General features: G+C 39.3%; 1 protein-coding gene across 29 annotated transcripts in view; it reads left to right on the plus strand.

Annotated features, from left to right (window-relative positions):
• The window catches only part of FARS2 (phenylalanyl-tRNA synthetase 2, mitochondrial), a 553,641-nt gene that overhangs the window by 307,802 nt on the left and 221,192 nt on the right, over positions 1 to 24,647 (plus strand). For all 29 annotated transcript variants that reach the window (XR_008298705.1, XM_053223101.1, XM_053223100.1 and 26 more), the window contains one exon: positions 18,135 to 18,295. Coding sequence is in view for 28 of the 29 variants with exons in the window: in XM_053223101.1 (XP_053079076.1) it covers positions 18,135 to 18,295 (161 nt within the window). In the remaining variant the exon portion in view is untranslated. The remainder of the gene's footprint in view (positions 1 to 18,134; positions 18,296 to 24,647) is intronic.

The raw sequence follows: 24,647 nt of genomic DNA on the forward strand, positions 1-24,647 counted from the left end.
TTACATTGATGTGAAATTTCCTAAATTTGTTAACTCTGCTATGGATATATAAGATAATATCTTTGGTCTTAGGAAATATACATGGAAGTAGTAGGGATGAAGGAACACGATATAAGGAGCCTACTCTCAAATTGCTAAATAAATTGTATATAATACATATGTTTATATAATTATCAATATGTAAATAAATATAAAAATAATAACTGATATAGCTACTGCCATACTTTTTTGACTGAGGAAAGTTTTAGCAAGTGTTTTAAGTTTTTAGGGAGTGTGCTCATTTTTCCATAGATTGTACCTTTTGCTATGCTCGGATCAAGTGAGTATAACGTGAGCGCCATGCAGCTTGTAAGAGCAAACCGAAATCACGGTCGCTAAGGGGTGATATCAAGGTGGTGTGTGTGCTCTTTTCTCCTTTAGCGTAGTTACCAATGGGAGTTCAGAGTTCCTGTACTCTGACTTTTGACTGAAGATCTGCAGTGACCAGTATGTACCTCTTACTTGTCAACACCATTAGTTTCTTGTGCCCTCTCACTGGAGCACTTGGACTGAGACATACTGGTCAGTTCCCTTCCATAAGAAGTTTATTACTAGGCACTGCTGTGTTAACATCCTTTGTGACTCAGGTATAATACTAACTCTGCATAAAGAGATGTATATGTTGTTGCATATAGGCTTGACTACTGCACTTCCTACCTGTTGGACCTATTGAAGAAATAGCTGAAGAGAGTTATCTGGCTGTCTTCTCAGCGCCATTTTCCCTGCTTTGATAAAAGTTGAAGTCCTACTTCTCTATCAGTAGTTGTATGACAATATATCTTAGTCTTTCTATATTTGGGGGATGGATCTCTTAGGGCATCCTTTTGTTTCATTTGTCTGGAATTTTCATATGGTTCTTGTTCCACCATCAGTGGTCATTTAGTATGTTCATAACCTTACTAAGATCCCAATTTCCATGTTCATGCCATTGTGACTGGTAGCCTGGTCTGCATGTCTCCCACTAATGCATGATGGCTAGGCTTTAGAGAAGGCAGCCTGAGACCCAGATAGAAACTGAAATTTGTTGTTTGTCTTGAGTCCTGAGACAAGGCTTCAAAAAGACCAGATTTCATGCATTAAAATTACCATTGTCTTCCCAACAGGACTTGTCTTACAAATAGCTCTGTATGGTCCTCTCCCTGTTCTTTGGTATGTCAGGTTTTAAGTATCTGCCGGCAAGAAGCAGAAACCATAGATAACAGTAGTTTAAGTAATACAGACTTTTATAATTCATTTCAAAGATTAATAAATCCTAATATATAGGTTGCAGGGCTGGTTTTGAAAGGTCCAGGCTCTTTACACTCACCCTCATTTCCCTCCTCAACACACTGGCTTTCATCTGCCAGCTTGTTGCCCTCTGGTCACATGTTGGCTGCTGCAGCTTCAGGCATCATATTCTCATGTGGCAGTATTCAGTGCAGGAAGGGAGACAGGAAGAGTTTGAAGGACCTTTACCTTGCCCTTGAGTATCCTAGCAGATTTCCCGATCTATCTCATTAGCCATGTCTTCCCCTAGATGAGTCATTGTAAAACAGGGATCCTTCTCTCCCCTGGGGGTAGGTACATTGCCCCCCATACTCCAAAGAAGACAGGATGGCTGCTGGGGGAAGGGGGGCAACTAATACGATCCACCACACCCAGATTAAAGGTACAAGGAGCAGAAGGATGCTGATTCCTCGGACACAAGCCCTCAAAGGAAGCTGGAAACATCCGTGAGGAAGATTCTCAGGGGGCAAGACCATTGGGAATTGCTTCATGTACTATTGATTGGTACCTGAACCAGAAACTGTTTTCTCCTTCATTAAACTACAGAAAACTGAAATCTAGAACACAAGAAGTGTTGAAGGATTTGTTGTTTTAAGTTTATTCACATGCAGTCTAGCTCAGATTGTATTAAGGACCACTGTCTTTACAGCTCATAGAATCTGATCCCCAGTCTGCTCCACACCATCGAAAGGTTCTTTTAAAAGAGGTCTGCCTTTGGATTGTGTGAAGGACTTATTGACAGAATTGTGTGGGGCCAAGGATATATACAACTAGAGAAATTTTTCAGGCAGGAGATCGATCTTTGGGCACAGCTTGAAAAGTCAATCATCTAGTAGTAAGTCTCTGAAGAATTCAAGAGTTGTAGCTAGAAAGCAGGGGATCAAGGACTAACTCAGTGGTGAAAAGAGAAGAAATCAGAATTTATGTACCTGTACTGGCTTTTCTAGACCTGCTTTTGGGTGTGCAGTATACGGGGCTTTCATTCTTGTGTGACTGCCAGGGTACCTAATGATCAAGGGAGGGGGAAGCTTTTGTCCAATACCACTGCTAAATACTAGCCCTGTCATCTCACTCAGGGTTTCTGTATATGTTAGTCAAATTCAGGATTAAAAGCATTATTTGGTGTGGTGGAAAAAACCCACATTTTACTTATTCAGAAAAATCTGATATATTTGAGCACTTACTTATACCAGTCATTTTACTAGCTTTCATGGAGTAACGATGAAGTCAATCAGGAAGCTGGCAGTTAGTTAGAAGGTAGAAGGCATACAGTAGAAGTGGAATTTTTAATGGCTTGAAATACTTTGAACATAGCTCCTCTACAATAATGTTTGAAAGTGAATCTAGGGAAGCATTCGTTGGATACATACTTGAAGTGAAAAAACAGATTTGAGTCCCATTGTCTGTGATTTTGCTTAAATGGTGTTTATTTTTTAAATATAGATGATAATACCAGTCCTGGCATTCCCCTTAGGATAATTGTGAGAGTCAAAATCAAGATAATATTGATGAAATGTTTTGTAATTGGTTAACTTCTATAAAATATGAATGTTAATTGCTGGGTTGTTTCAGTATTACTTGTGGCAATTATTGTGGGAAAGCGTCAATTCATTAAGTCAAAGGACGCCTAGAAATTAGCCCCTATTGACAAGGAAGGAAAAATATACTTAATATAATTTAAAAAATGTTTTCCAGCAAAATAGTTTAAAGTTTTAATTTGATCCTTGGCTTTGCAACAAAACATTTTGAGAGGGAACCTCAGGGTACAGGGGCTCTTTACATTTTAGCAGTTCAGTCACCGAGGAACAAAATAAAATAGACTAAATACTGGCACAGAAGCAGTGCTGAAGTCCCAGACTTCAAGGAGCTAGTGCCCAGTGCCAGCTACCTTCTATAGAGTAAGCTCAGTGAATGGCCGTGAAGGGTGGGATGAGTGATTAGAATATTCATTTTTTTCCTCTTCTGTTTTTGTGTTCCAACTCTCTGCTTTCTGAGCTTTTTCAGAAACGGCATTTCTGATATCACCCCTGTTAAAATATCACCTCACAATATGATGGATAAAATCTCTCACAGATACATTAGAGAAAGTCACTGCTCATACTGAAGACTTCATTTTAAGTCTGAAATTCTTCATAGTACTACCCATTTATATGAAACAAGTAACTTAAAGAGTAGAAAATTCTCAGCACTTCTCCTTCCATGCCATTCACTCACATTGCAAATACCCAAGCACTTGCTACATGCCCCACACTGTTCTAGCCACTTGAGATGTACTAGTGATGAAAGCCAGCAAAGATCCTGCCCTCGCAGATTACGGGCTAGCAGCAGTCTGACAGTAAACAATAAATAGAAAAAATAGGAAAGGTTGTAGTATCTTAGAAGATGATATTCTCTGATAAAAACAGGGCAGAATAAGGGGTTTGGAAGTGTGGATTGGTGGAGAAGTATATAGTTTTAAAGTGGATGGTCAGGAAGGCCACCTTGAGAAGGTGACATTTGAACAGAGACCTGGATCAGGTGGAGGAAAAGACCATTCCCAGTGGACACAGTTGTCCAAGCAAAGGGTGCAAAGTCAAGTGTACCTGCATGTCTGAGGGGTCGAAGGTGACCAGATGGCCAGAGGAGGGAGCAGTTGGCAGTTACCTTTGTTATGCTGTTAAATATTAAACAAATTATTTTTACAGTACTTTGTATTTATTTCGATGAAAGCTTCTTTAGGGGCACTTAAGCGTCTGATTCTTGATTTAGGCTCAGGTCATGACCTCATGGTTCATGAAATTGAGCCCCATGTTGCTATGAGTGCAGAGTCTTCTTGGGATTCTCTCTCTCCCTCTCTCTTGCTGCCCCTTCCTCTCCCTCTCCTTCTCTCTCCTCAAAATAAATAGATGAACAACAACAACAAAAAGAAAGCTTCTTTAGAGCTTAGTTAACTACCTCTAAACTGAGCCGCATCCTAGACTTTTAAGAGCTGAAAGGAACTTGAGATGCTGTATTACTGCTGTTCTTTCATTTAATGGGAGAGGCAGCCCAGATCTACTGAAATAATTGGCCGCATAATGGCTCAGTTGGTAAATCTCAGTGTTTTTGGAGATGGATGTGGTAATGAGAAAAAAAAAAGAAAGTGAAGAACACACAGAGATTTTTTTCAAAGTTTGTAAATGTTTAGCCCCTTTGAAATCTTACATTTATGTGGTAAAATGTACAATATAAAATTTGCCTTTTTAACTATTTTTAGCCATTTTTAGGTATACAATTCACTGACATTAATTAGATTCACAGTGTTGTTCAACCATTGGCACTATCGATTTCCAAAACATTTTCATCACCTCAAGCAGAAGCTTTGTATTCATTAAACAGTAACTCCCCATTCCCCCCTCTTTCTAGCCCCTTAGTAACCTCTAATCTTGCTGTCTCCATGAATTTACTTATTCTAGATATTTCGCATAGGTGAAATCAGATAGTATGTGTCCTTTTGTCTGGCTTGTTTCATTTAGTGTATCTTTTCAATGTTCACTCATCCTATAGCATGTATAAGAACTTCATTTCCTTTTAGGGCTGAATAATATCCCATTTTATATATGTACCGCATTTTGTTTATTCATGCTCAGATACTGAGCTTTGTTGTTGTTGTTGTTTTGTTTTGTTTTTTTCCTTTTGTCATTTGTGAATAATGCTGGTGTGAACATTAGTGTACAGTTATCTTGAGTCCTTTTTTCAATTTTTGGATATACATATATTCATCTATATATCCATATATGTCTATAACTATATTGTGTGTATGCATGTGCATGCATACCTGCATATAGCTAGCGATAGGTAGGTAGGTAGGTAGGTAGGCAGGCAGGTAGACTGAAAGAGAAAGGGAGGGAGAGAGAGAGAAGAATGGCTAGGTCATACAGTAATTCTATGTTCAACATTTTGAAGAATGACCAAACTGTTGTCCACAGCAGCTGCGTCATGGTACATTCCAGCAGCAATGGACAAGGGATCCAGTTCATTTACATCCCTGTTGATGCTTGTTTTATGAGTTTTTTGTTTGTTTGTATTGTAGCCAGCCTAGTAGATATGAAGTGGTATCTCACTGTGGTTTTGGTTTATATTTCCCGAATGACTAATGATGTGGAACATCTTTTCATGTGCCTGTGAGCTATTTGTATAACTTCTCTGGAGAAATATCTCTGTAAATCTTTTGCCCATTTTTTTCTTTTTTTCTTTTTAACTTTTATTTATTTTTGAGAGAGAGAGTGCACAAGCAGGGGAGGGGCAGAAAGAGAGGGAGAGAGTCCTAAGTAGGCTCTGTGCTGTTAGTTCAGAGCACAACGTGGGATTCTTTCCCACAAACTGTGGGACTTAATGAGCTGAAATCAAGAGTCAGACACTTAACCGACTGAGCCATCCAGGTGCCCCTCTTTTGCGCATTTTTCAACTGGGTTTTGTATCTGTTGTTGAGTTGTAGGAGTTCCTTAGATATCCTAGATAATAGACCCTTAACAGATATATAATTTGCAAGTCCTTTCTCTAATTCAATGAGTTGTCTTTCCACTCTCCCCTCTTTTTAATTTTAAATTTTTTTAAAAAATTAATTTTTTGAGCTGTTTTAGGTTCACAGCAAACTTGAGAGTAAGGTACAGAGATTTACCATATACCCTCTGCCCCCTCACATGCACAGCCTCCCCAATTATCAACATGTGTCACCAGAGTGCTACATTTTTTACAGCTGATGAACCTACAATTACACATTATTATCACCCCAAATTCATTGTTTACTTTAGGGTTCACTCTTGGGGTTGTACATTCGTGGGTTTGGAAAAATGTATAATGACGTGTATCCATCATTATAGTGTCATATAAAGTATTTTCATTGCCCTAAAAGTTCTCTCTACTTCTTGCCCGCCCCCCCCCCCACCAAATTCTCCCAAATTCCTTATCTTCTGACATTGTCTGACAAAAGTCTAATTATATTATGTAACCTTCTTTATGTGGCTCCATACTAGCGATGAAGGTACATGGGCTTCACTTGTCTTGGTGCAGCTTAAATACTGTGTGTTTGTGTACAGATCTGTGTCACAGTCAACAACTGCCCATTCTCAGACTTTTCTCAGGTTGGTGATACAACCTTTTCTGTGTGGCACAGTGATTTTTCTAAGGACTTTGGGGATGGAGGTTTGAGCGGTATCTCCACCCACCCCACCCCCAATGCCTTCCACAGATAGCACAGATGTCCTACGCCTTCAGAGGCATGGTGTTGAGCAATAGCAGCCAGTTTTAATCTTCCCTCAGTGCTCTTTGTTTCCCATCCTGATGCATGGCTAGCGTAGCCGCTGTCTTCTCTGACATGCTTCATGCTCGCAGGGGCTTTGCTTTGGAGGGGCCAGACCAGAGGCTGTGTGTGGAGGCTTGTGCACTGCTCTGGTTCCTCTCTTACTAGTGCTTCTCTTTCTGCGGCTGTTGAGGCAGAGCCTGGAGGGCCATCTGCTGTAGAAGGGACAGTGTATGGGATTAGGTGCTTTTAGGCTCTAAGGTCCACTTGGTTTCTCCATGTTCACGCTGATGACTTCTTACTGCCCTCTTCTCAGTTGCCGTTCTACTCCTCCTCTTCTTTTCCTTTCCCTCCTTTTAACTTCCCCATCTCTGGGCTCCTGTCTCATGTTATTTTGCTTCTATATATAGGCTGACCTTCTTAGAATGATTTTCAGCACCGACAACAAAAACAAAATCTTTTCCTGTGTGGGTTGCTCCATTCAGCACAAAGTCGTGTTAATCAGAACACCTAATTCCTTCCCATCCTGAATATTCTGTTTAAGTGAGGATGTTTCCCTACAGTCAGCTTTCTGCTTTGGGGACTCTAGTTTACTGGAACTCTCTAGTGTTAGAATAGGGAAAAAAATATACTGCCTTAAAACCCTGTCAGCCCTTGAGCACCTGGCAACAAATTATAGCTGGGGAGTGCCAAAGACCTGAAAATTAGACCTGCCTTGGCTGACAGTATCTTTAAGTATCTAGTTATTTATGGCTCACTTCCTTCCATAAAGAATTTGAAGTACCATATAAAAGTATGTACAAGAGGAGAAAATAAATAGTTGAGATAATCAGGACAAAGAGGAAATAAGACTAAGAAGATAAAACTGGGCCAAGAGTCACACAGAGAAATGTACCCTGAACACTTGCACAGTTGTGGAGGTGACCTGCAAGGTTGGCTCTAAGCATCTGTGGGGCCAAAGTAAGGAGAGAATTACGGTCAATTATGTAACTCATGGTATCCTTAAAATGAAAAACAACCCAGTTGTTCAGGGGAAAGAAGTGTTTGCCATTTCCATCTTCTTAGATCTGAGGTCAGTTCATTTAATGATGTCTCCTAGGGCAGACTATGTGGTACAGAGATCAGCATCCTGGACAGGTATGCCTGGTGCCTTACTAATGGCATGGCCAGCTAGCCCAATTCAGGGGACAATTCAACAGAAGCTGTTCTAGGTGGGACCAAAACTAAGTGTTTCAAAGGTACAATTTGGTACAGCTCTGCAAAGAGATGCCACATCCTTTCTTGCAGCCCTCCACAGTGATGGTCACAAGTAATCTTTTCAATAAGAATGATTACGAGACTCAAAGTGCAGCAGAAGGAAGCTGGAGGCCAGCTGCTCCCTGTTACTAATGACACTCTAGCCCTCGACCAAGGTGCTTGGGATTTCGGGTGCTTGATGTCATGGCTCCCTCACTGGCCTGTGCGTTGGGTCTTCTCAGTAGAGCCAGTCTCCTGTGTTTAGGAGAGGTTCTGCACTTGTCCCCACTGACAGCCAGGTGGAACAGATGCCCCTAAGACCATCACACTGCAGATTTTTGTATATCATCATCTTCCTGAATTCACGTAGCAGTAACCTTTGAAATATTTTCCTTAGGTGTTTTTATGTAGACAATCATGCCATCTCCAAATAAAGACAATCTGTTCATCTGTTTTTGCTCCCCCTACCCTTCCCCCACCCCCCGCCATTTCCCCACTAGCTTAGAACTCAGGTTAGTAGAAACAAATAGAGAGAGTGGGCATACCTGTCTATCTTCAAGCTGACCCTGAGGGCAAAGCGACTGGTCTTTCATCACTGTGAATTATATTAGCTGTGGTTCTTGTATTGTGTCATTCATCAGATTAAAGAAATGCCCTGTGTTCTTCATTTCCTGAGAATTTTTATAATGAATGGATGTTGAATTTTTTTCAGCTGCTTTTTCTGCATCTACTTTTGCATCTACGATTGCTTTTTCTAATTGTGTGTTGGGTTTTATTTTTTAATCTGCTTATATGATGAATTACATTGATTGATGTTCGTATGTTGAGCTAACCTTACATTCCTGGGATAAATCCAGTCCTGACATAGTGTCCCTTGTATGCATTGCTGGATTTAATTTGTTAATATTTTGTAAAAAGTGGTTTGTTTGTTTTCTCATGATGCATATTGGTTTAAAGTTGTCTTTTTTTTGTAATGTCTTTGTCTGGTTTGGTATAAGGGCAATCCTGGTCTCATAAAATTTCCTTATTCTCTATTTCCTGGTAGTGTTTTATAGATTTAGTATTATTTCTTTCTTAACATTGTGATAGAATTCACTTAGTGAAGACATCTGGCCCCAGAGTTTTCTTTGCAAGAAGGTTTTTCTTTTCTTTTCTTTTTTTAATGTTTTATTTATTTTTGAGAGAGAGAGCACGAGCTGAGGAGGGACACAGAGAGAGGGGGACAGCAGATCCAAAGTGGTCTCTGCACTGACAGCAGCAAGCCCGATGCGGGGCTTGAACTCACGAACTGCAAGATCATGGCTTGAGCCAAAGTCAGACACTTAACCGACTGAGCCACCCAGGTGCCCGTGGGAAGGTTCTCAATTATATATTCAGTATTTTAATTGATATAGGTTATCTGTTCTTCTTAATGGGCTTTGGTAGTTTGGGGGAATAATTTGTCCATTTTGTATGGATTGTTGAATAGTTGTTGAATTCACCTGCATAAAGTTATTTTATAATATTCTTTCATTATCCTTTTATTACCACTAGGATCTGTCTTTAGTGAGGTCCTATCTTTAATTCCTGACATTGGTAATTTGTACTTTCTCTTTTTCATGTTTTTTCCTAATTTGTCTGGCTAGCAATTTATCCATTTTATTGATATTTCAAAAAAAAAAAAAACGCTCAGCTTTTGGTACACATACATATACAAAGGAACATTACTCAGTCATAAAAAAGAATAAGACCTTGCCATTTGTGACAACATGGATGGGCCCAGAAGGTATTATGCTAAGTGAAATCAGTCAAACAGAGAAAGCTTTTTCTTTTATACAATGACTGAGTAATGTTCCATTGTGTATGTATACCACCTGTTCTTTGTCCATTCATCTGTTGATGGATACTTCGGTTGTTTCCTTATCTTGGCTACTGTAAATAATGCTGCAATAAACATACAGATGCTATATATCTTTAATTTTTTGAGGACCCTCCTTACTATACTGTTTTCCACAGTGGCTTCACCAGTTTACATTCCCACCAACAGTGCACAAAGCTTCCTTTTTTTCACATCCTCATCAAAACTTACTGTTTCTTTTTTGATTCTAGAGAATACCATATGATTTCACTTACATATGAAAACTAAAAAATCAAACAAACAAACAAAAGGTTGAAACATATCCATAAATACAGAGAACAAGCTAACGGTTGCCAGAGAGGAGGGTGGTGGAAGGATGGGCAAAACAGGCAAAAGGAAGTGGGAGATACAGCCGTCCAGTTCTGGAATAAGTCACAGGGTTAAATGTACAGCATAGGGAATATAGTCAATGGTATTATAATAGCATTGTATGGTGACATATGGTAGCTACCACAACATACAGAGTGGTGAGCATACCACAAAGTATGGAGTTGTCGAATCGCTATGTTGTACATCTGAAACTAACCTAACATTGTGTGTCAACTGTCCTTCAATTTAAAAAAATTTATTTTAAACCAGTTTTTGGTGTTCAACAATTTTCTCTATTGTTTTTCTTTCCTTTTTTTTTTTATGTTATCACTTGCACTGCTATATTTAGTTTTTCCTTTGTTTGGCTTAGTTTGTTCTTAATTTTATTTTCTTTTTCTACATTTGTAAGGTAGTAGTTCATTGATTTGACACCTTTCCCCTCTCACATAAGCATTTAATGCTATAGGCTTCTTTTGAATTACAGCTTTAGATTCATTCCATACATTATTTTGTGTTGCATCTTAATTTGTATTCATTTGAATGCATTTTCTAATTTTTCTTGTGATTTTTTTTTCTTTGACTTGGGTTATTTAAAAGTATGTTGTATAATTTCCCAGTATTTGGGAATGTCTTTAGATATTTGTATACTCTTGACTTCTGATTTATTTTCTCTTTGGACATAGGACATTTCTTAAATTTAACGCCTTTTAAGTATTTGAAATTTGTTTTGTGTCTCAGAAAATCATTTATGTTGATGAATGACCCATCTTCCTTGAAAAGAATGTGAATTCTGTTGTATGGTGTGCATAATTTTATATTTGACAAAATTAACAACCTGTGATATGTTGGAAATTTTTTAGAAGGTTCTTCATTAAAGATCAGGGCTTTGTTTGTTTGTTTGTTTGTTTGTTTTGAGAGAGAGAGGGGATGCAAGTGAGCAAGGGGCAGAGAGAGAAGAAGAGGAGAGAATCCCAGGAGGGGCAGAAAGGGAGAGAGAGAGAAGTGGGGCTCGAGCTCACCCAAAGCAGGGCTCAACCTCACAAACCATGAGATCATAGCCTGAGCTGAAGTCTGATGCTTAACTGACTGAGCCACCCAGCACCCCTAGACCAGTGCTTCTTAATCTGTATGTATCTTATAGCTAAACATTTGTTTTCCCATTTGTCATTATGATTGCCTTGATACCAAGTGATAAACAGAGATGTTAGTATTTAACTTATTATGAAGCATTTTTCCAGCTGGACCTTGCATATCTAATCTTGAAATTCCATGAATATTCAAGTTCAGCTAGAGTGAATGGGAATCTGTGGGACAATTTTAAGAGTTTTTTTTTTTATGGTTTAGAAAGACACTGAAAAATAAAAATAAGAACACATATGGCTGTCTTGGAGATGAGTCATTCATTGTCCTATCCTTACACATATCTACTGTGACAATGTCCAGATTTATGTTTTAGAAAGAGACTTGGCAGCACTATCACAGATGGACCAAATAGGGAGACAGACGGTGACTACTTGGGAGTTTCTTGGAATAGTCCAGGTGGGAGATGTTTGTTGAAGGGACAAATCTATAGCTACAGTTGGACTAGAATAAAGGGATGGTTTTGAGAGAAATTTTGAGATATAATTTAAAGGTCTATATCTGAAATGAGGTAGTGTTTTAAGTTAGTTTACTCCCAGGTTTCTGCCTTGAGTAACTAGATGGATGATGACCCCATTCATCATGAGGTGGAAAAATAAGATGAAAAGCAGTAGTTGGTTTGGAGAGGGGTTTTGGATAGCTTTGGCTTAGGACTGTTTTGTTTATACGTTGGATGGGCAATGCAATGAATGATGTGGGGTGGCATGGGCTTTGGATAAGATGTGATATTAGGACATAATTAATATTCTGGTGTATATGATGTGCTATAGTATAGTGGATTCATCTTATTTTAAGCTTAATTCCTGATCTATGTGAAACCCTATCTAGTTGCTATTCACATCATTCTTATATCTCAGACATATGAACTTACATCAGCAGTTCAGTTAACCTTAGATTACCCATATGGGAAATGTTTGCAATAGAAAGCATAACCCAGATGATTTAACAAGGGCAATGTCTGGTTATCTCTTGTTGAATAATAAACCACTCCAAACTTAATAGCCTAAGAAGGCCGCCATTTTATTATTCTGTGGTCACAAATTTGGAGCACAAAGTGGAGATAGTTTGTCTCTCATCCGCAATGGCTGGAGCCTTGGGAAGATTAAACAGCTGAGGTGATTTAGAGGGCTAGGGCTGGCACCCTCTTGAGTCTTCTTTACTGACATACCTGCTGTCAACACCAGGATGGCTTGAAAGCTAGATTCACCTGGGACTGTCCACTAGAGCACCTACACATGATCTTTCTGTGTTACTTCCTTCTCAGAGCATGGCAGCTAGGTTCCAAGAGAGAATGTTCTAGAGAAAGAATTGTGAGAGAGGGTGTGTGGAGAGTGAGCATTCCAAGAAAACCAAGTGTTAGTTGTGTGGCTATTTTGATGTGACCTTGGAAGTCACATAGTATCACTTCCCCCATACTCAATTGGTTGAAGCCATTACAACCCACTGAGATTGAAGAGGAAGGGTAGAAGAAATTTGTTGTTGTTTTTGAAATCCCTACAGATGATAACACTTATTTTCCAGCCTTGGAAATGTATTGCCTCTTACAGAATGAAAGAGACCAATTCTGGCTCTAAAAAGAGGACATAGAGATCCATTTTTACTACTCATGATTTTCCTGAAAGTTTGGTCCCAGTGCAACCAAAGAGGAATACTTTGTGCTTCTTATAACCTCTTAAAAATAAACAGAAAACAAATTCCTGTATTTTATCTAGTAACAAAAATCTGTATCAGTCTTTATGTAAAAAGGCATGTACTATAAAGACTTCCTACCTTTGTCCTCCATTTGCACAGTTCTTTCCTACCTACCCCCGAATTAAAAATAAATAAATAAAAACACTTAGCATAACACTCTCCAGTTCCATCCACGTTGCTACAAATGGCCAGATTTCATTCTTTCTCATTGCCAAGTAGTATTCCATTCTGTATATAAACCACAACTTCTTTATCCATTCATCAGTTGATGGACATTTAGGCTCTTTCCATAATTCGGCTATGTTGAAAGTGCTGCTATAAACATTGGGGTACAAGTGCCCCTATGCAACAGCACTCCTGTATCCCTCAGGTAAATTCCTACCAGTGGTATTGCCGGGTCATAGGGTAGATCTATTTTTAATTTTTTTGAGGAACCTCCACACTGTTTTCCAGAATGGCTGCTCCAGTTTGCATTCCCACCAACAGTGCAAGAGGGTTCCCGTTTCTCCACATCCTCGCCAGCATCTATAGTCTCCTGATTTGTTCCTTTTAGCCACTCTGACTGACGTGAGGTGGTATCTGAGTGTGGTTTTGATTTGTATTTCCCTGATGAGGAGTGACATTGAGCATCTTTTTGTGTGCCTGTTGGCCATCTGGATGTCTTCTTTAGAGGAGTGTCTCTTCATGTTTTCTGCCCATTTCTTCACTGGATTATTTGTTTTTCGGGTGTGGAGTTTGGTGAGCTCTTTATAGATTTTGGATACTAGCCCTTTGTCCGATATGTCATTTGCAAATATCTTTTCCCATTCTGTTGGTTGCCTTTTAGTTTTGTTGATTGTTTCCTTTGCAGTGCAGAAGGTTTTTATCTTGATGAGGTCCCAATAGTTCATTTTTGCTTTTAAGTCCCTTGCCTTTGGAGATGTGTCAAGTAAGAAATTGCTGGGGCTGAGGTCAGACAGAGAAAGACAGATACCATATGTTTTCACTCTTACGTGGATCCTGAGAAACTTAACAGAAGACCATGGGGGAGGGGAAGGAAAAAAAAGTTAGGGAGAGAGGCAAACCATATGAGACTCTTAAAAACTGAGAATAAACCGAGGGTTGAGGGGGGTGGGAGGGAGAGGAGGGTGGGTGATGGGCATTGAGGAGGGCACCTGTTGGGATGAGCACTGGGTGTTGTTTGGAAACCAATTTGACAATAAGTATAATATTAAAAATAATAATAATAATAATAAAATAATAAAAAAATAAAAACAGCTGCTGCTTTGAGTTTTTGAAATTGGTTGGAGCCTTTTTATAATAATATTTCATTGTACAGACATGGCATAGTTTATTTAATCATTTCTCTAGTGATGAATATTTGGGTTGTTTACAGTCTTTTGATTTTATAAACAATATTCCAGCAAGTGGTCTTATACAGTCCTAATATCCTGTAAGGAAGATACTTTCTAGTAGTTAAAGTAACAAGGTGGTACATGCATCTGTAATTCTGATAGCTACTGGTATACTATGCTCCTTAGGTCAATAGCTTAAAGACTCAATTGTGAACCTACCAGCAATATAGAGAGTGCTTGTTTTCCCTTGGCTTTGCTCTCAAGTATGGAATCAGATGTATTTATTTTTGCCAATCTGGTATAAAATATGATAACTTTGTGCATTTTCATCTTTTATTTTTCTTAAGTAAGCTTTCATTTGCTTAAGGGTAATTTTTCTTTCCTTTCTGTGAATGTCTTCATATTCTTGGTCCATTTAAAAAATTAGAGGGGGCGCCTGGGTGGCTCAGTCACTTGAACTTTGGCTCAGGTCATAATCTTGTGGTCCATGAGTTCAAGCCCTGCGTCAGGCTCTGTGCTGACAGGTTGGAGCCTGCTTTGGATTCTGTATCTCCCTTCTCTCTCTCTGCCCTTCCCCTGCTCATACTCTCTCTCTCAAATATAAATTAAGTTTTTTCAACTTTAAAAATTAGATTGTTGCTCATTTTCTTACCTACTTTTAGGGGCTCTATTCGTGTTTTTGCTTTAGAAAAAGTTTCAGGGGATGGGGGAACTAACTGAGGGTAACATGAAAGGAGCATAACATACTAAAAAAAATTACTAGATATTAAATAAAGTCAAATACCCTAAATAAGTAGTAGTTACTGTATAGTAGGAAATATCTGTTACTGCTTACTCAGTTACAGATATTAGGCTCTAGGTGGTTGGTTATATCTAAAAGAATGATAATAAAATTGAAAAGATTAAAGAAAAAGCCTCAGTCACAAAGCAGCATTAACCTTGCTACCTATCTTTATTATTTTTTTTTACTTGAAACAACTAACAGTTATAGGAAAATGTTTTCAAGTTTTAAAACTATTACCCATTATAATTCTTGAACATCATGTTTTGTTTTTTGTTTTTTCACATTACAACCCTCACTTGGACCTATATTAAATAGTGGTATCACAGTACATATTCATGTTATTATAAATATTTTTCATAATTTCTTATAGTCTGTCACTTAATAAATCTGTATTTTATAATTACAATTTTTAATGATTTCATCAAAATGTAGTATATTTTGTAAGCCATTCCCTAATTTGGGCCACTTAGGTTTTTCCAATGTTTTTGCTCTTATAAAGTAATACTGCTGAATATCTTCTTTCATTTATATTTTTCTTTTGTTGAATTATTTCTTTAGGATCAATTCCTGAGTAGAATCATAGTAATAACGAGTATGAAAATTCTTAAGGATCTTTACATGTATATGTTGTTTCCAAATTGTAAGAATACCTAGTGTAACCCCCCAGTGAATGAGGACAGTGGAACCACACGATGCAGAATGTGCTGGAACCACACCAGCAGGACTGCCGTTTTTTCTTTCCATTTAAAAAAATAAAAATTCTTGGGGCGCCTGAGTGGCTCAGTTGGTTGAACATCTGACTCCTGATTTAGGCTCAGATCATGATCTCACAGTTCATGAGTTCAAGCCCTGCATCAGACTCTGCACTGACAGTGTGATGCCTCCTTGGGACTCTCTCTCCCTCCCTCCTCTGCTCATGCACGCGCTCTCTCTCTCTCTCTCTCTCTCTCTCTCTCTCTCTCTCTGTCTCTCAAAATAAATAAATAAAAACTTAAGGAAATAAAAATTCTTCTTTAAGTAGATTTTAAAAGTCTATCATGGTTATATTAAATTTCATGTCTTTAATTAGTCACCAACCTATTTTTCAAGTCTCATGAATCAGGATGAATTATTCTAAACTAATTTGCCTCACTCTTCAGTTGCTCTCTTAGGCATGTGACCACTGGGTCAGGGGTTGTGCATAATGTTCATGATCCCACTGTCTGTGAGGTTGAATACCCCACTTCCCTCTACCTCACCTGAGTGTTCATTTTTGTTCAGGAACAGGTGTACTCAGCGAACCACTGGCTTTTCTTTCTCATTCATCTTCCCTTTCGCTACTGATCCATTTTCTCTCTTAGTTTCTTTTTCTTTTGTGATCTCATTTTGATTATTTTAATTCATTCAGCTTTTAAACAAACCATTTGAAGAGGCTCATACTTCTGCCTGGCTTCTTTTACACATTTATCCTTGTTGTTTTATTTATAAATGATGGTGGTGGGAGCACCTAGCCAGAAATGGATCCTTTCTGCAATGTCCTATCTGCCTCAAACTTTCTGTGTTTCCATAATGCACTCCTAACGCTTCTATGCTACACTGCTACCCCTCTGCTATTTGAAGACGTTCCTTCAGTCTGGAATTTCCTTTTACCTTTCTCCACATTTTGGATGTGTGTTAGTTTTGTGGGGTTTTTTGTTGTTATTGTTTGTTTGTTTGTTTTTATTTTTTGCCTGGTAACAAATTAATGTCATACTTAGTAGATTAAACCACACAAATTTATTATGTCTGTTTCCTTGCATCAGAAGTCCAGGCACAGGTTGGCTGGGGCCTCTGCTCAGTGTCTTCACAGGTAGAAATCAAGGGGTCAGCACGGCTATGTGCTCTTCGGGAGTTCTGGTTCTCCTCTCAGCCCATTCACCCTGTTGGAAGAATTCATTTCCTTATGATTGTAGGAATTAGGGTCCCACTTATTGCTGACCGCCAGGGCTTCCCCCAACTTTTAGAGGCCTCCCTCAGGTCCTAGCCACGTGGCCCTCTCGCTGCGTGTCAGCTCACTTTTCCTGGGCCAGCAGGAGAGTCTCTCTGGTTTGCTCAGATGAACTTCCATATAAAGTGACTAATCACAGGGCTGAAATCCCATTCTGTTCCCAGGGCCACTGCACTCAAAGGGAGAGATTTACACAGGGCATGTATGACGGGAGTAAAATCTTGAGGCCATTGCAGCCTGCCCAGGATCCAGACACCCTTAGTGTCCAGTTGAAATTGTGTTCCTTTCATGAGCCCTTTCCGTAAGCTTTTCAAGTAGTATGACTTGCTCTCTTGCCTTCTTCATACAGCAGGTCTATGTCTTTGGTCTTAGTCTGCTTCAGGTAAATGAAATAAACCCTTTGAGTTCATAGCATTGCTGTACTGTGAACAACACACTTTACCTTTGGAGTGAGTGGTACTAAATAAACGTTCCACCTTGGCTTGCTTGATCTCCATCCATTATTGAGGTAGCTCTTAGTAAGGGTAAAAGTTGTTTTAACAAAACGAGGGATTTTTCTGAATATTAACAGTCCATTATGGCACACTTCCAACATAGCCACCCATTTAGTAAGCCACATAGGGACAGAGACCATCTTTTTTCTCTCTCTCTACACATAGTAGGCTAAATTTGAATCAGGGCAAATAAAGATTACAGGAAAATTGTTTTTCAGAGGCAGGAAGCAGGGCTTAAAGTGCTTGGAATATAATAAAAAATGAAAGGCAACATTAGAGGCAGTGTGACTCCAGAGTGCCTCAGGGAGGGAAGTGAGGAATGTGGGGAGCACAAGAAATGTAAAACTTATGGATGGGCTTATGGATGTCTCTCCCCAGTGCCTTGCCTGCTAGTAGGCTCACAAGCAGTGTTACTGGTTATTTACCCACAAGTAGGAAAGTAGGATGCACCTGTGAAGTCTTTATATATTTAAAAAAAATGTTTTGTTTGTTTGTTTTAGAGATAGAGAGTTCGTGAGCAGGGGAACGGGGCAGAGGGAGAGATCTTACGTAGGCTCCATGCTCAGCATGAAGCTTGATGCAGGACTTGACCCCACAACCACAGGACAATGACCTGAGCCGAAACCAAGAGTTGGACACTCAACCGACTGAACCACCCAGGCACCCTGTAGTCTTCGTATTTTTTAAATCAGTTGTGCTTTGCTTTCCTAATTGTAGCTGGTGCTCAAGATCAGATCGGTTGGGCTTTTGGCCTGGGATTGGAAAGACTGGCCATGATCCTCTATGACATCCCTGATATCCGCCTCTTCTGGAGTGAGGATGAGCGTTTCCTGAAGCAGTTCCGCGTGTCGGATATCAACCAGAAGGTGAAATTTCAGGTAACATGACTTGTAAGAATCAAATATTAATTATAGTAATGATTTTCAAGAATTGAAGGGGTCATGCACTTGAAAAGAAACTTGTTGAATTTAAAAATAATGTGAATTTGTGGGACGCCTGGGTGGCCCAGTCGGTTGCGCGTCTGACTTTGGCTCAGGTCATGATCTCACAGTTCGTGAGTTCAAGCCCCGCGTCGGGCTCTGTGCTGACAGCTCAGAGCCTGGAGCCTGCTTCGGATTTTGTGTCTCCCTCTCTGCCCCTTCCCCGCTCATGCTCTGTCTCTCTCTGTCTCTCAAAAATGAATAAACGTTAAAAAAAAAAAATAATGTGCATTTGAAAAGAAGTTTTAAATAGAGGTCCATAAACACAGGAATTCATAAACCATCGGAAGCTGTATACGGAAGAAAAAAAAGATTTACGAAGCTTTTAGTCTGAGCAAAGAACCAACTTTGGGCTTTGTTAATGACCATTTTATCATTATGAAATAGCCATCTTAAAGTTTAGTTTTTCTGATACTAGTATAGACACACTGGCTTTCTTGTGATTAGTGTTTGTCATGTGTGTCTTTTTCATCCTTTTATTTTCACTCTATGTTCTTAAAAGTGTCTCTTGAACGTTGTGTAGGACTGGGCCTTTTTATTTCATTGGAGTGTTGAATACATCTTACATTTACTATAATTACATGGGATATTCTTGGGCTTAATCCTGTCATTTTTTATTTCTTCCCTCATTTCCCCCTTCTTTTCTTCATTTCTTTATTTGGAAACTGAGAGTTTCTGTTTTTTTGGTTTGTTTGTTTTTACATTCCATTTTATTACTCCTGTTACTATTTAGTTTCACCATTTTGTATTATTTTTAAGTGGCTGTTCTAGATTACGATATACATAATTAATGCATCAGCCTTTACCATCAGTAGCTATTACACAACTTCATGAGACATTAAATATCCTTCAACAGTGTCATTTTTTTACTCCCCTGATTTTTATATTATTATTGTTATTTTATTTCTCCATGTATTATAATCCTACAGTAGTCGCTCTATTTGCTTCAAATAGCCAATTGTCTTTTTAAAGAAATTTAAAACGATGTTGTTTTTTATCTCCCTTGATACGTACCCCACTGATCATTCCTTTCTGCCGATCTTGGTTTTTCTCTGTGATCATTTCCCTTCGGTCTGGAGAACTTCCTTAAATATTTTCCTGTAATGCAGCATGAATGTGCTCAGTTTGGTTGTTTGGAAATGCCTTTATTTCATTTTTACTTTTTAGGAATATTTTCTTTGATTATAGGTGTCTAGGTTGCCAGTTTGTATGCACATGTGCATGCGTGCGCGCGTGTGTGTGTTTGCATGTGTTTTCCTTTCAGCTCTTGAAACAGGTCATTTCATTGTCTTATCTTTTTACTCTGGTTTTCAGTGGTTTGCCCTGTATATGATTTTCTGTTTTAGAGCTTAGAGTTTCACTGTGTTGGATTTAATGTCTTTTCAACCATCTTTGAAACCCTCATCTAATATCTTTTCCAACAATTATACTCTATTCTTTCTGTTCTGTTCAGGCTGCAACTACATATGTGTCAGACTGTTTGAAGTTATGCCTTAGTACTCTGATTCTCAGGGTGTGTTTTTTATTTTATTTTTTTTACACTCTGTGCTTTATTTTGGATAGTTTTTATTCCCTTATCTTTGGATTTACCAGCCTTTTCTATCTTGTCCACTTAACCATTAAGCCCCTCCAATGAATTCATACTGTACTTACCAGTTCTACAATTTCTATTTGCTTCTTTTTTAGAGTTTTTGTTACTCTGGAGGATTCTTCGTCTTCTCACCCATTTTGTACATTTTACCTTAAATTCTTTAGCATTGTCATGTAGTAGTTATTTTTGTCTTGTTAATTCCAACCATTTTGTTACCTGTTGTTCTCCTTTTATTCTTTTTTTCTTCTTAGTTATGGGTCACACTTTTCCTGCTTTTTCATGTGTCTCACTTTTATATTGTATATAAAAGAACAAAGAAACCGAAATAGGTAGTGTATGTCCTCAGCAAGCCTTGTCCTTTCCCCTGTCAGGCAGCTAAGGTGTGTAGGCCAGGTCTCTTCGTTCTAATCAGGAGTTGAACCGCATTTCACATCTGCCATCCCCTTGGTGGTGAGATCTGGCCCTGCAGCAGACTTTGGGATCTATGCACATGAGATGTGATCTCTCTACTTTCCACCAGTTGCCAGCTTCTACCCACCAGTAGCTGCCAAGCAAAAGTATTATGAAGGAGGATTGACTGGCAGTGAGGGCTAGCTAGCCATTCCCCCACTTTCCAGTCTACCACACCCACCAATGCTTGGCTGAGAAGAGTTTGGCTCATTATTCCTTATTCCAGCAAGGTTTCTTTACCAAAAGCAGGCTAGTTCTGCCCACTCATGCACCAGTAGGGGAAGTATCCATCAATGTCTGTCCCCCAGACAGTAGGACAGTAGAAGGCAGTCTGTTCAATTAGACTTGTGTCCAGATCTCCTCAATATCTTGTATGACAAATAAGATCTCTAAAGTTATTGTTTTCTCATCGCTATAGTGGGGCCGATGGTTTTCTGTGACCTTTTGCCTCCTAACCAGAACTGGAAAATCTCCTATAATTTATTTACATTTTAACTCCATCTTTAATGGCCTTTTTAAAAAATCCTATTTTTTTTTTAAGGAAGCTGTTTTTTTTTTTTTTTTTTTTTTTTTTATTCTAGCACCAAGTCCTTCTAGGTTAATTTGGAATAAAGCTCCATCTGAATGATCAAAAGTAAAACCTGGCTAAGGGTGTAAGTTTTTCTCATTCATATTTTCATTTTTTCAGTCATTTATTTAATTGGCAAATATTGATGGAACACCAGCCAACACTGTACAGAGCAGTGTGCCCAACACTGGAGGGACGCACACAGGTGACTAACACAGATGCTACCATAAGTGAGTGGTTTAGGTCCAATCTTAAGTGCACTTTAACTGTCATCTGTTAGGAGATACCAAGATATCCAGGAATAGACTCTGGGTTTCTTGTATTACATGAATACATTTTTTGTAATTTCTTTTGCTTTCAGATTTTTTTTTTTCAACATTTATTTATTTTTGGGACAGAGCGAGACAGAGCATGAACGGGGGAGGGGCAGAGAGAGAGGGAGACACAGAATCGGAAACAGGCTCCAGGCTCTGAGCCATCAGCCCAGAGCCCGACGCGGGGCTGGAACTCCCGGACCGCGAGATCGTGACCTGGCTGAAGTCGGACGCTTAAGCGACTGCGCCACCCAGGCGCCCCTTGCTTTCAGATTTTAAAGTCAATGTATGCATACTTGCACTATTATATAACCTAAATGGCTGTCTTTGTGTAATAAACTTAAGAATTTCTGATGAGCAGCTAGGATTTGATCACTGAAAAATATAAAATACTTTGTAAATTATAGATCACAGAGAGCTGTTTCCTAATTATTCACTTATAATTAGTATTTATTGATTATATTCTGTGTTAGCTCCCTATTGCTGTCACAACGAATTACCACAAATCTAGCAGCTTAAAACAGTGTCCTTTCTTAGTTCCAGAGGTCAGAAATGCAGAACCAGTCTGAGATTGGGCTGAAACAAAGGTGTCAGTGGGGCTGGTTCCTTCTGGTGGCTCAAGGTGGGAGGGAATCTGTTTCCTTGCCTGTGAAAGTTTATAGGGCTGTTCTTATTCTTGGATCATGGTTTCTTCCCACATTGCCTTTTCCTCTCTCCTTCCCTCTCTGGTCACATCACCTCTGAAATTTTGTCTTCCTCTCACAAGAAAAGAAAAGGACCCTTGTGATTACATGGAGTCTACCAAGATCATTTGAGATAATCTCCACACCCCAAGATCCTTTCTTAATCACATCTGTAAAGTTCTTTTTTTTTTTTCATGTTTGTTTATTTATTTTGAGAGAGAGAGAGAGACAGAGCACGCATAGGGGAAGGACAGACAGGGGGAGAAAGAGAATCCCAAACACGTTCTGCCCTGTCAGCGCAGAACCCGATGTGGGGCTCGAACCCCCAAACTGTGAGATCATGACCTGAACCGACATCAAGAGTCAGATGTTTATTTGTTTATTTATTTTTTCAATATATGAAATTTATTGTCAAATTGGTTTCCATACAACACCCAGTGCTCATCCCAAAAGGTGCCCTCCTCAATACCCATCACCCACCCTCCCCTCCCTCCCACCCCCCCATCAACCCTCAGTTTGTTCTCAGTTTTTAAGAGTCTCTTATGCTTGAGAGTCAGATGTTTAATTGACTGAGCCACCCAGGAGCCCCTGTAAAGTTCTTTTTGAATGTAAGGTAACATATTCCCGGGTTCCAGGGATTGGGACGTGGGCATCTTTGAGGAGCCATTATTCAACTTACCATGTATTCCTTTATGTATCCCATTTTCATCATGGAAGGTATAATAGAGCAGATTTTGTGTTTAGATAAGTGTGATGCAGACAAGTACCTGAGTGTTAGCAGTTTTTACTTATTGGTGTGGAACAGTCACGTTCATATATATGCAAGGAATGAGACTCATTTTGTCACTTAATATTTTTGGCCTGTCTTCAGAAGAATATTTAACATGATCATAATACTGTGCAAGACTCTTCTCCGAGGGGAGGGGAGGAATGTGGCGGGGAGAAGGTTTGCTGGCAGCTATTGAGTACGTGGCTTCTCTGGCTGGGAAACCTGGGAGCCATTTGGGAATTGTATTGTGGAGGGCTGGAAGGCGACAGAAATTCCTTTTCTTTCATCTCCCCTGAGGCCATCCAAGATTATGTTTTAGGCTCTCAGCTTCTCTGGCATCTTCCTCTGCATAGTCTTATAAATCCATCTATCCATCTCACCGTGATGGCTCTCTTCTAGGGACTAACAATGGTCTGATTTGTATCACCCCAAGACCCCCTCTATGCCACTCTTTCCTGAATACCTTCACACCATTGTGTGTGTCTAGTAAGTAAGAAACGCAGGTTATAATGTGACTTTGATTTTTGGTTTCTATTTTACGTGGTTTGAGTTACCTGCTTTGTCTGTTATGGCTCTCTTTCCCCAACCTGGATCGGTGCTTGAAATAACGTGGATGAACAAGCTGGTGGTTTTATCATACAAGTGTCGTCTCATCCTGCACAAGAGATCTCTGTCCCACACTCCAGCTCCCCTTGCTGGGCTGACTCTGGCATCTGGGCACTGGTTGTGTGTACACTTGCCAATGCCTCTAGGTGAAATTTGCCACTTCAGTGCACTGAGTGGAAAAGTCAGCAAGCCAAGTTTCAGCAATGTTGGTTGTTATGTTTTCACCCCATTAAGGAGTTTTATCGGCTCTCTTTTGTGGGCACAGGCTATACTTATTCGTAATCCTGAATAGTGCTTCATACATGTGTCATTGCAGCCAGAACAGGTGAGAATCATGGGCTGCGGTGTGCAAGCCTATCGCACTACACCCTATGTACCCTATGTAAGAGCTAACAACAGTCACACTCCAAGCTTAACAGTCATTGAGGCCTTACTCTATGTCCGTTATTCTAAAGACTTAACATGCCTTCGTTTAGTCCTCTTAATAACCTTCTGAGTTTAGGTACTGTTGTTCTTTCCACTTGACAGATGAGGAAACAGTAGCCAAGTGGTCACTGTGTGTTATGTGTTAGCACATGTTTATTCAGGGCTTCGAAGAGCTGTTTCCCAAAGTTCTATCCTGAGTGTAAAATCCATAGGTTGATTCTTCACAGCTAAAGGATTTAAATTTTTCTAACAGATCCAAAGATTGGTGTATAGTTTATAGAAAAATAAAGCATTGAATAAATCATCCAGGTTATTAACTTACTAGTAACAAGCTGCTTGTGTTAATGCTTCTCAAACTTCAATGTTCAGATGAATCACCCAAGGAACTTATTAAAGCGCAGATTCTGATTTAGTATGGCTAACGTGGAGCCTGAGAGTCTGCATTTCTAACAAATTACCAGACGATGCCGATGCTGTTGATCCATGGACCACATTCTGCAGCTGCGTAATGATGGGCAAAGTCATCTTACTTGTCAGAGCCTCAGCTGCCTCATCAGTAAAATGAGATAATAAAGTGAGATAGTCTGACCAGGTGATTAAACTCACTTCCTCCTCTGATGCATTCTAAATTTCTGTTTAGTATAACTATTACAACAAATTATGATTCCTTTGCACAAAACTTGAAACTCTTCTTCTTGCCTTTGATTTTGTTACCATAAATTTCAGGTGCAGTACTGTAACACTTTTGTTTTTATGACCTGCCAGAGGTCTTCCTGCCTTCTTCTTTGCCTTCTTTTTTCTTCTCTTCCTTCCTTCCTACCTTCCCTTCCCTCCCCTTCCCTT

This window comes from Acinonyx jubatus, chromosome B2 (genome assembly GCF_027475565.1).
Source record: "Acinonyx jubatus isolate Ajub_Pintada_27869175 chromosome B2, VMU_Ajub_asm_v1.0, whole genome shotgun sequence".
NCBI classification, from domain to species: Eukaryota; Metazoa; Chordata; class Mammalia; order Carnivora; family Felidae; genus Acinonyx; species Acinonyx jubatus.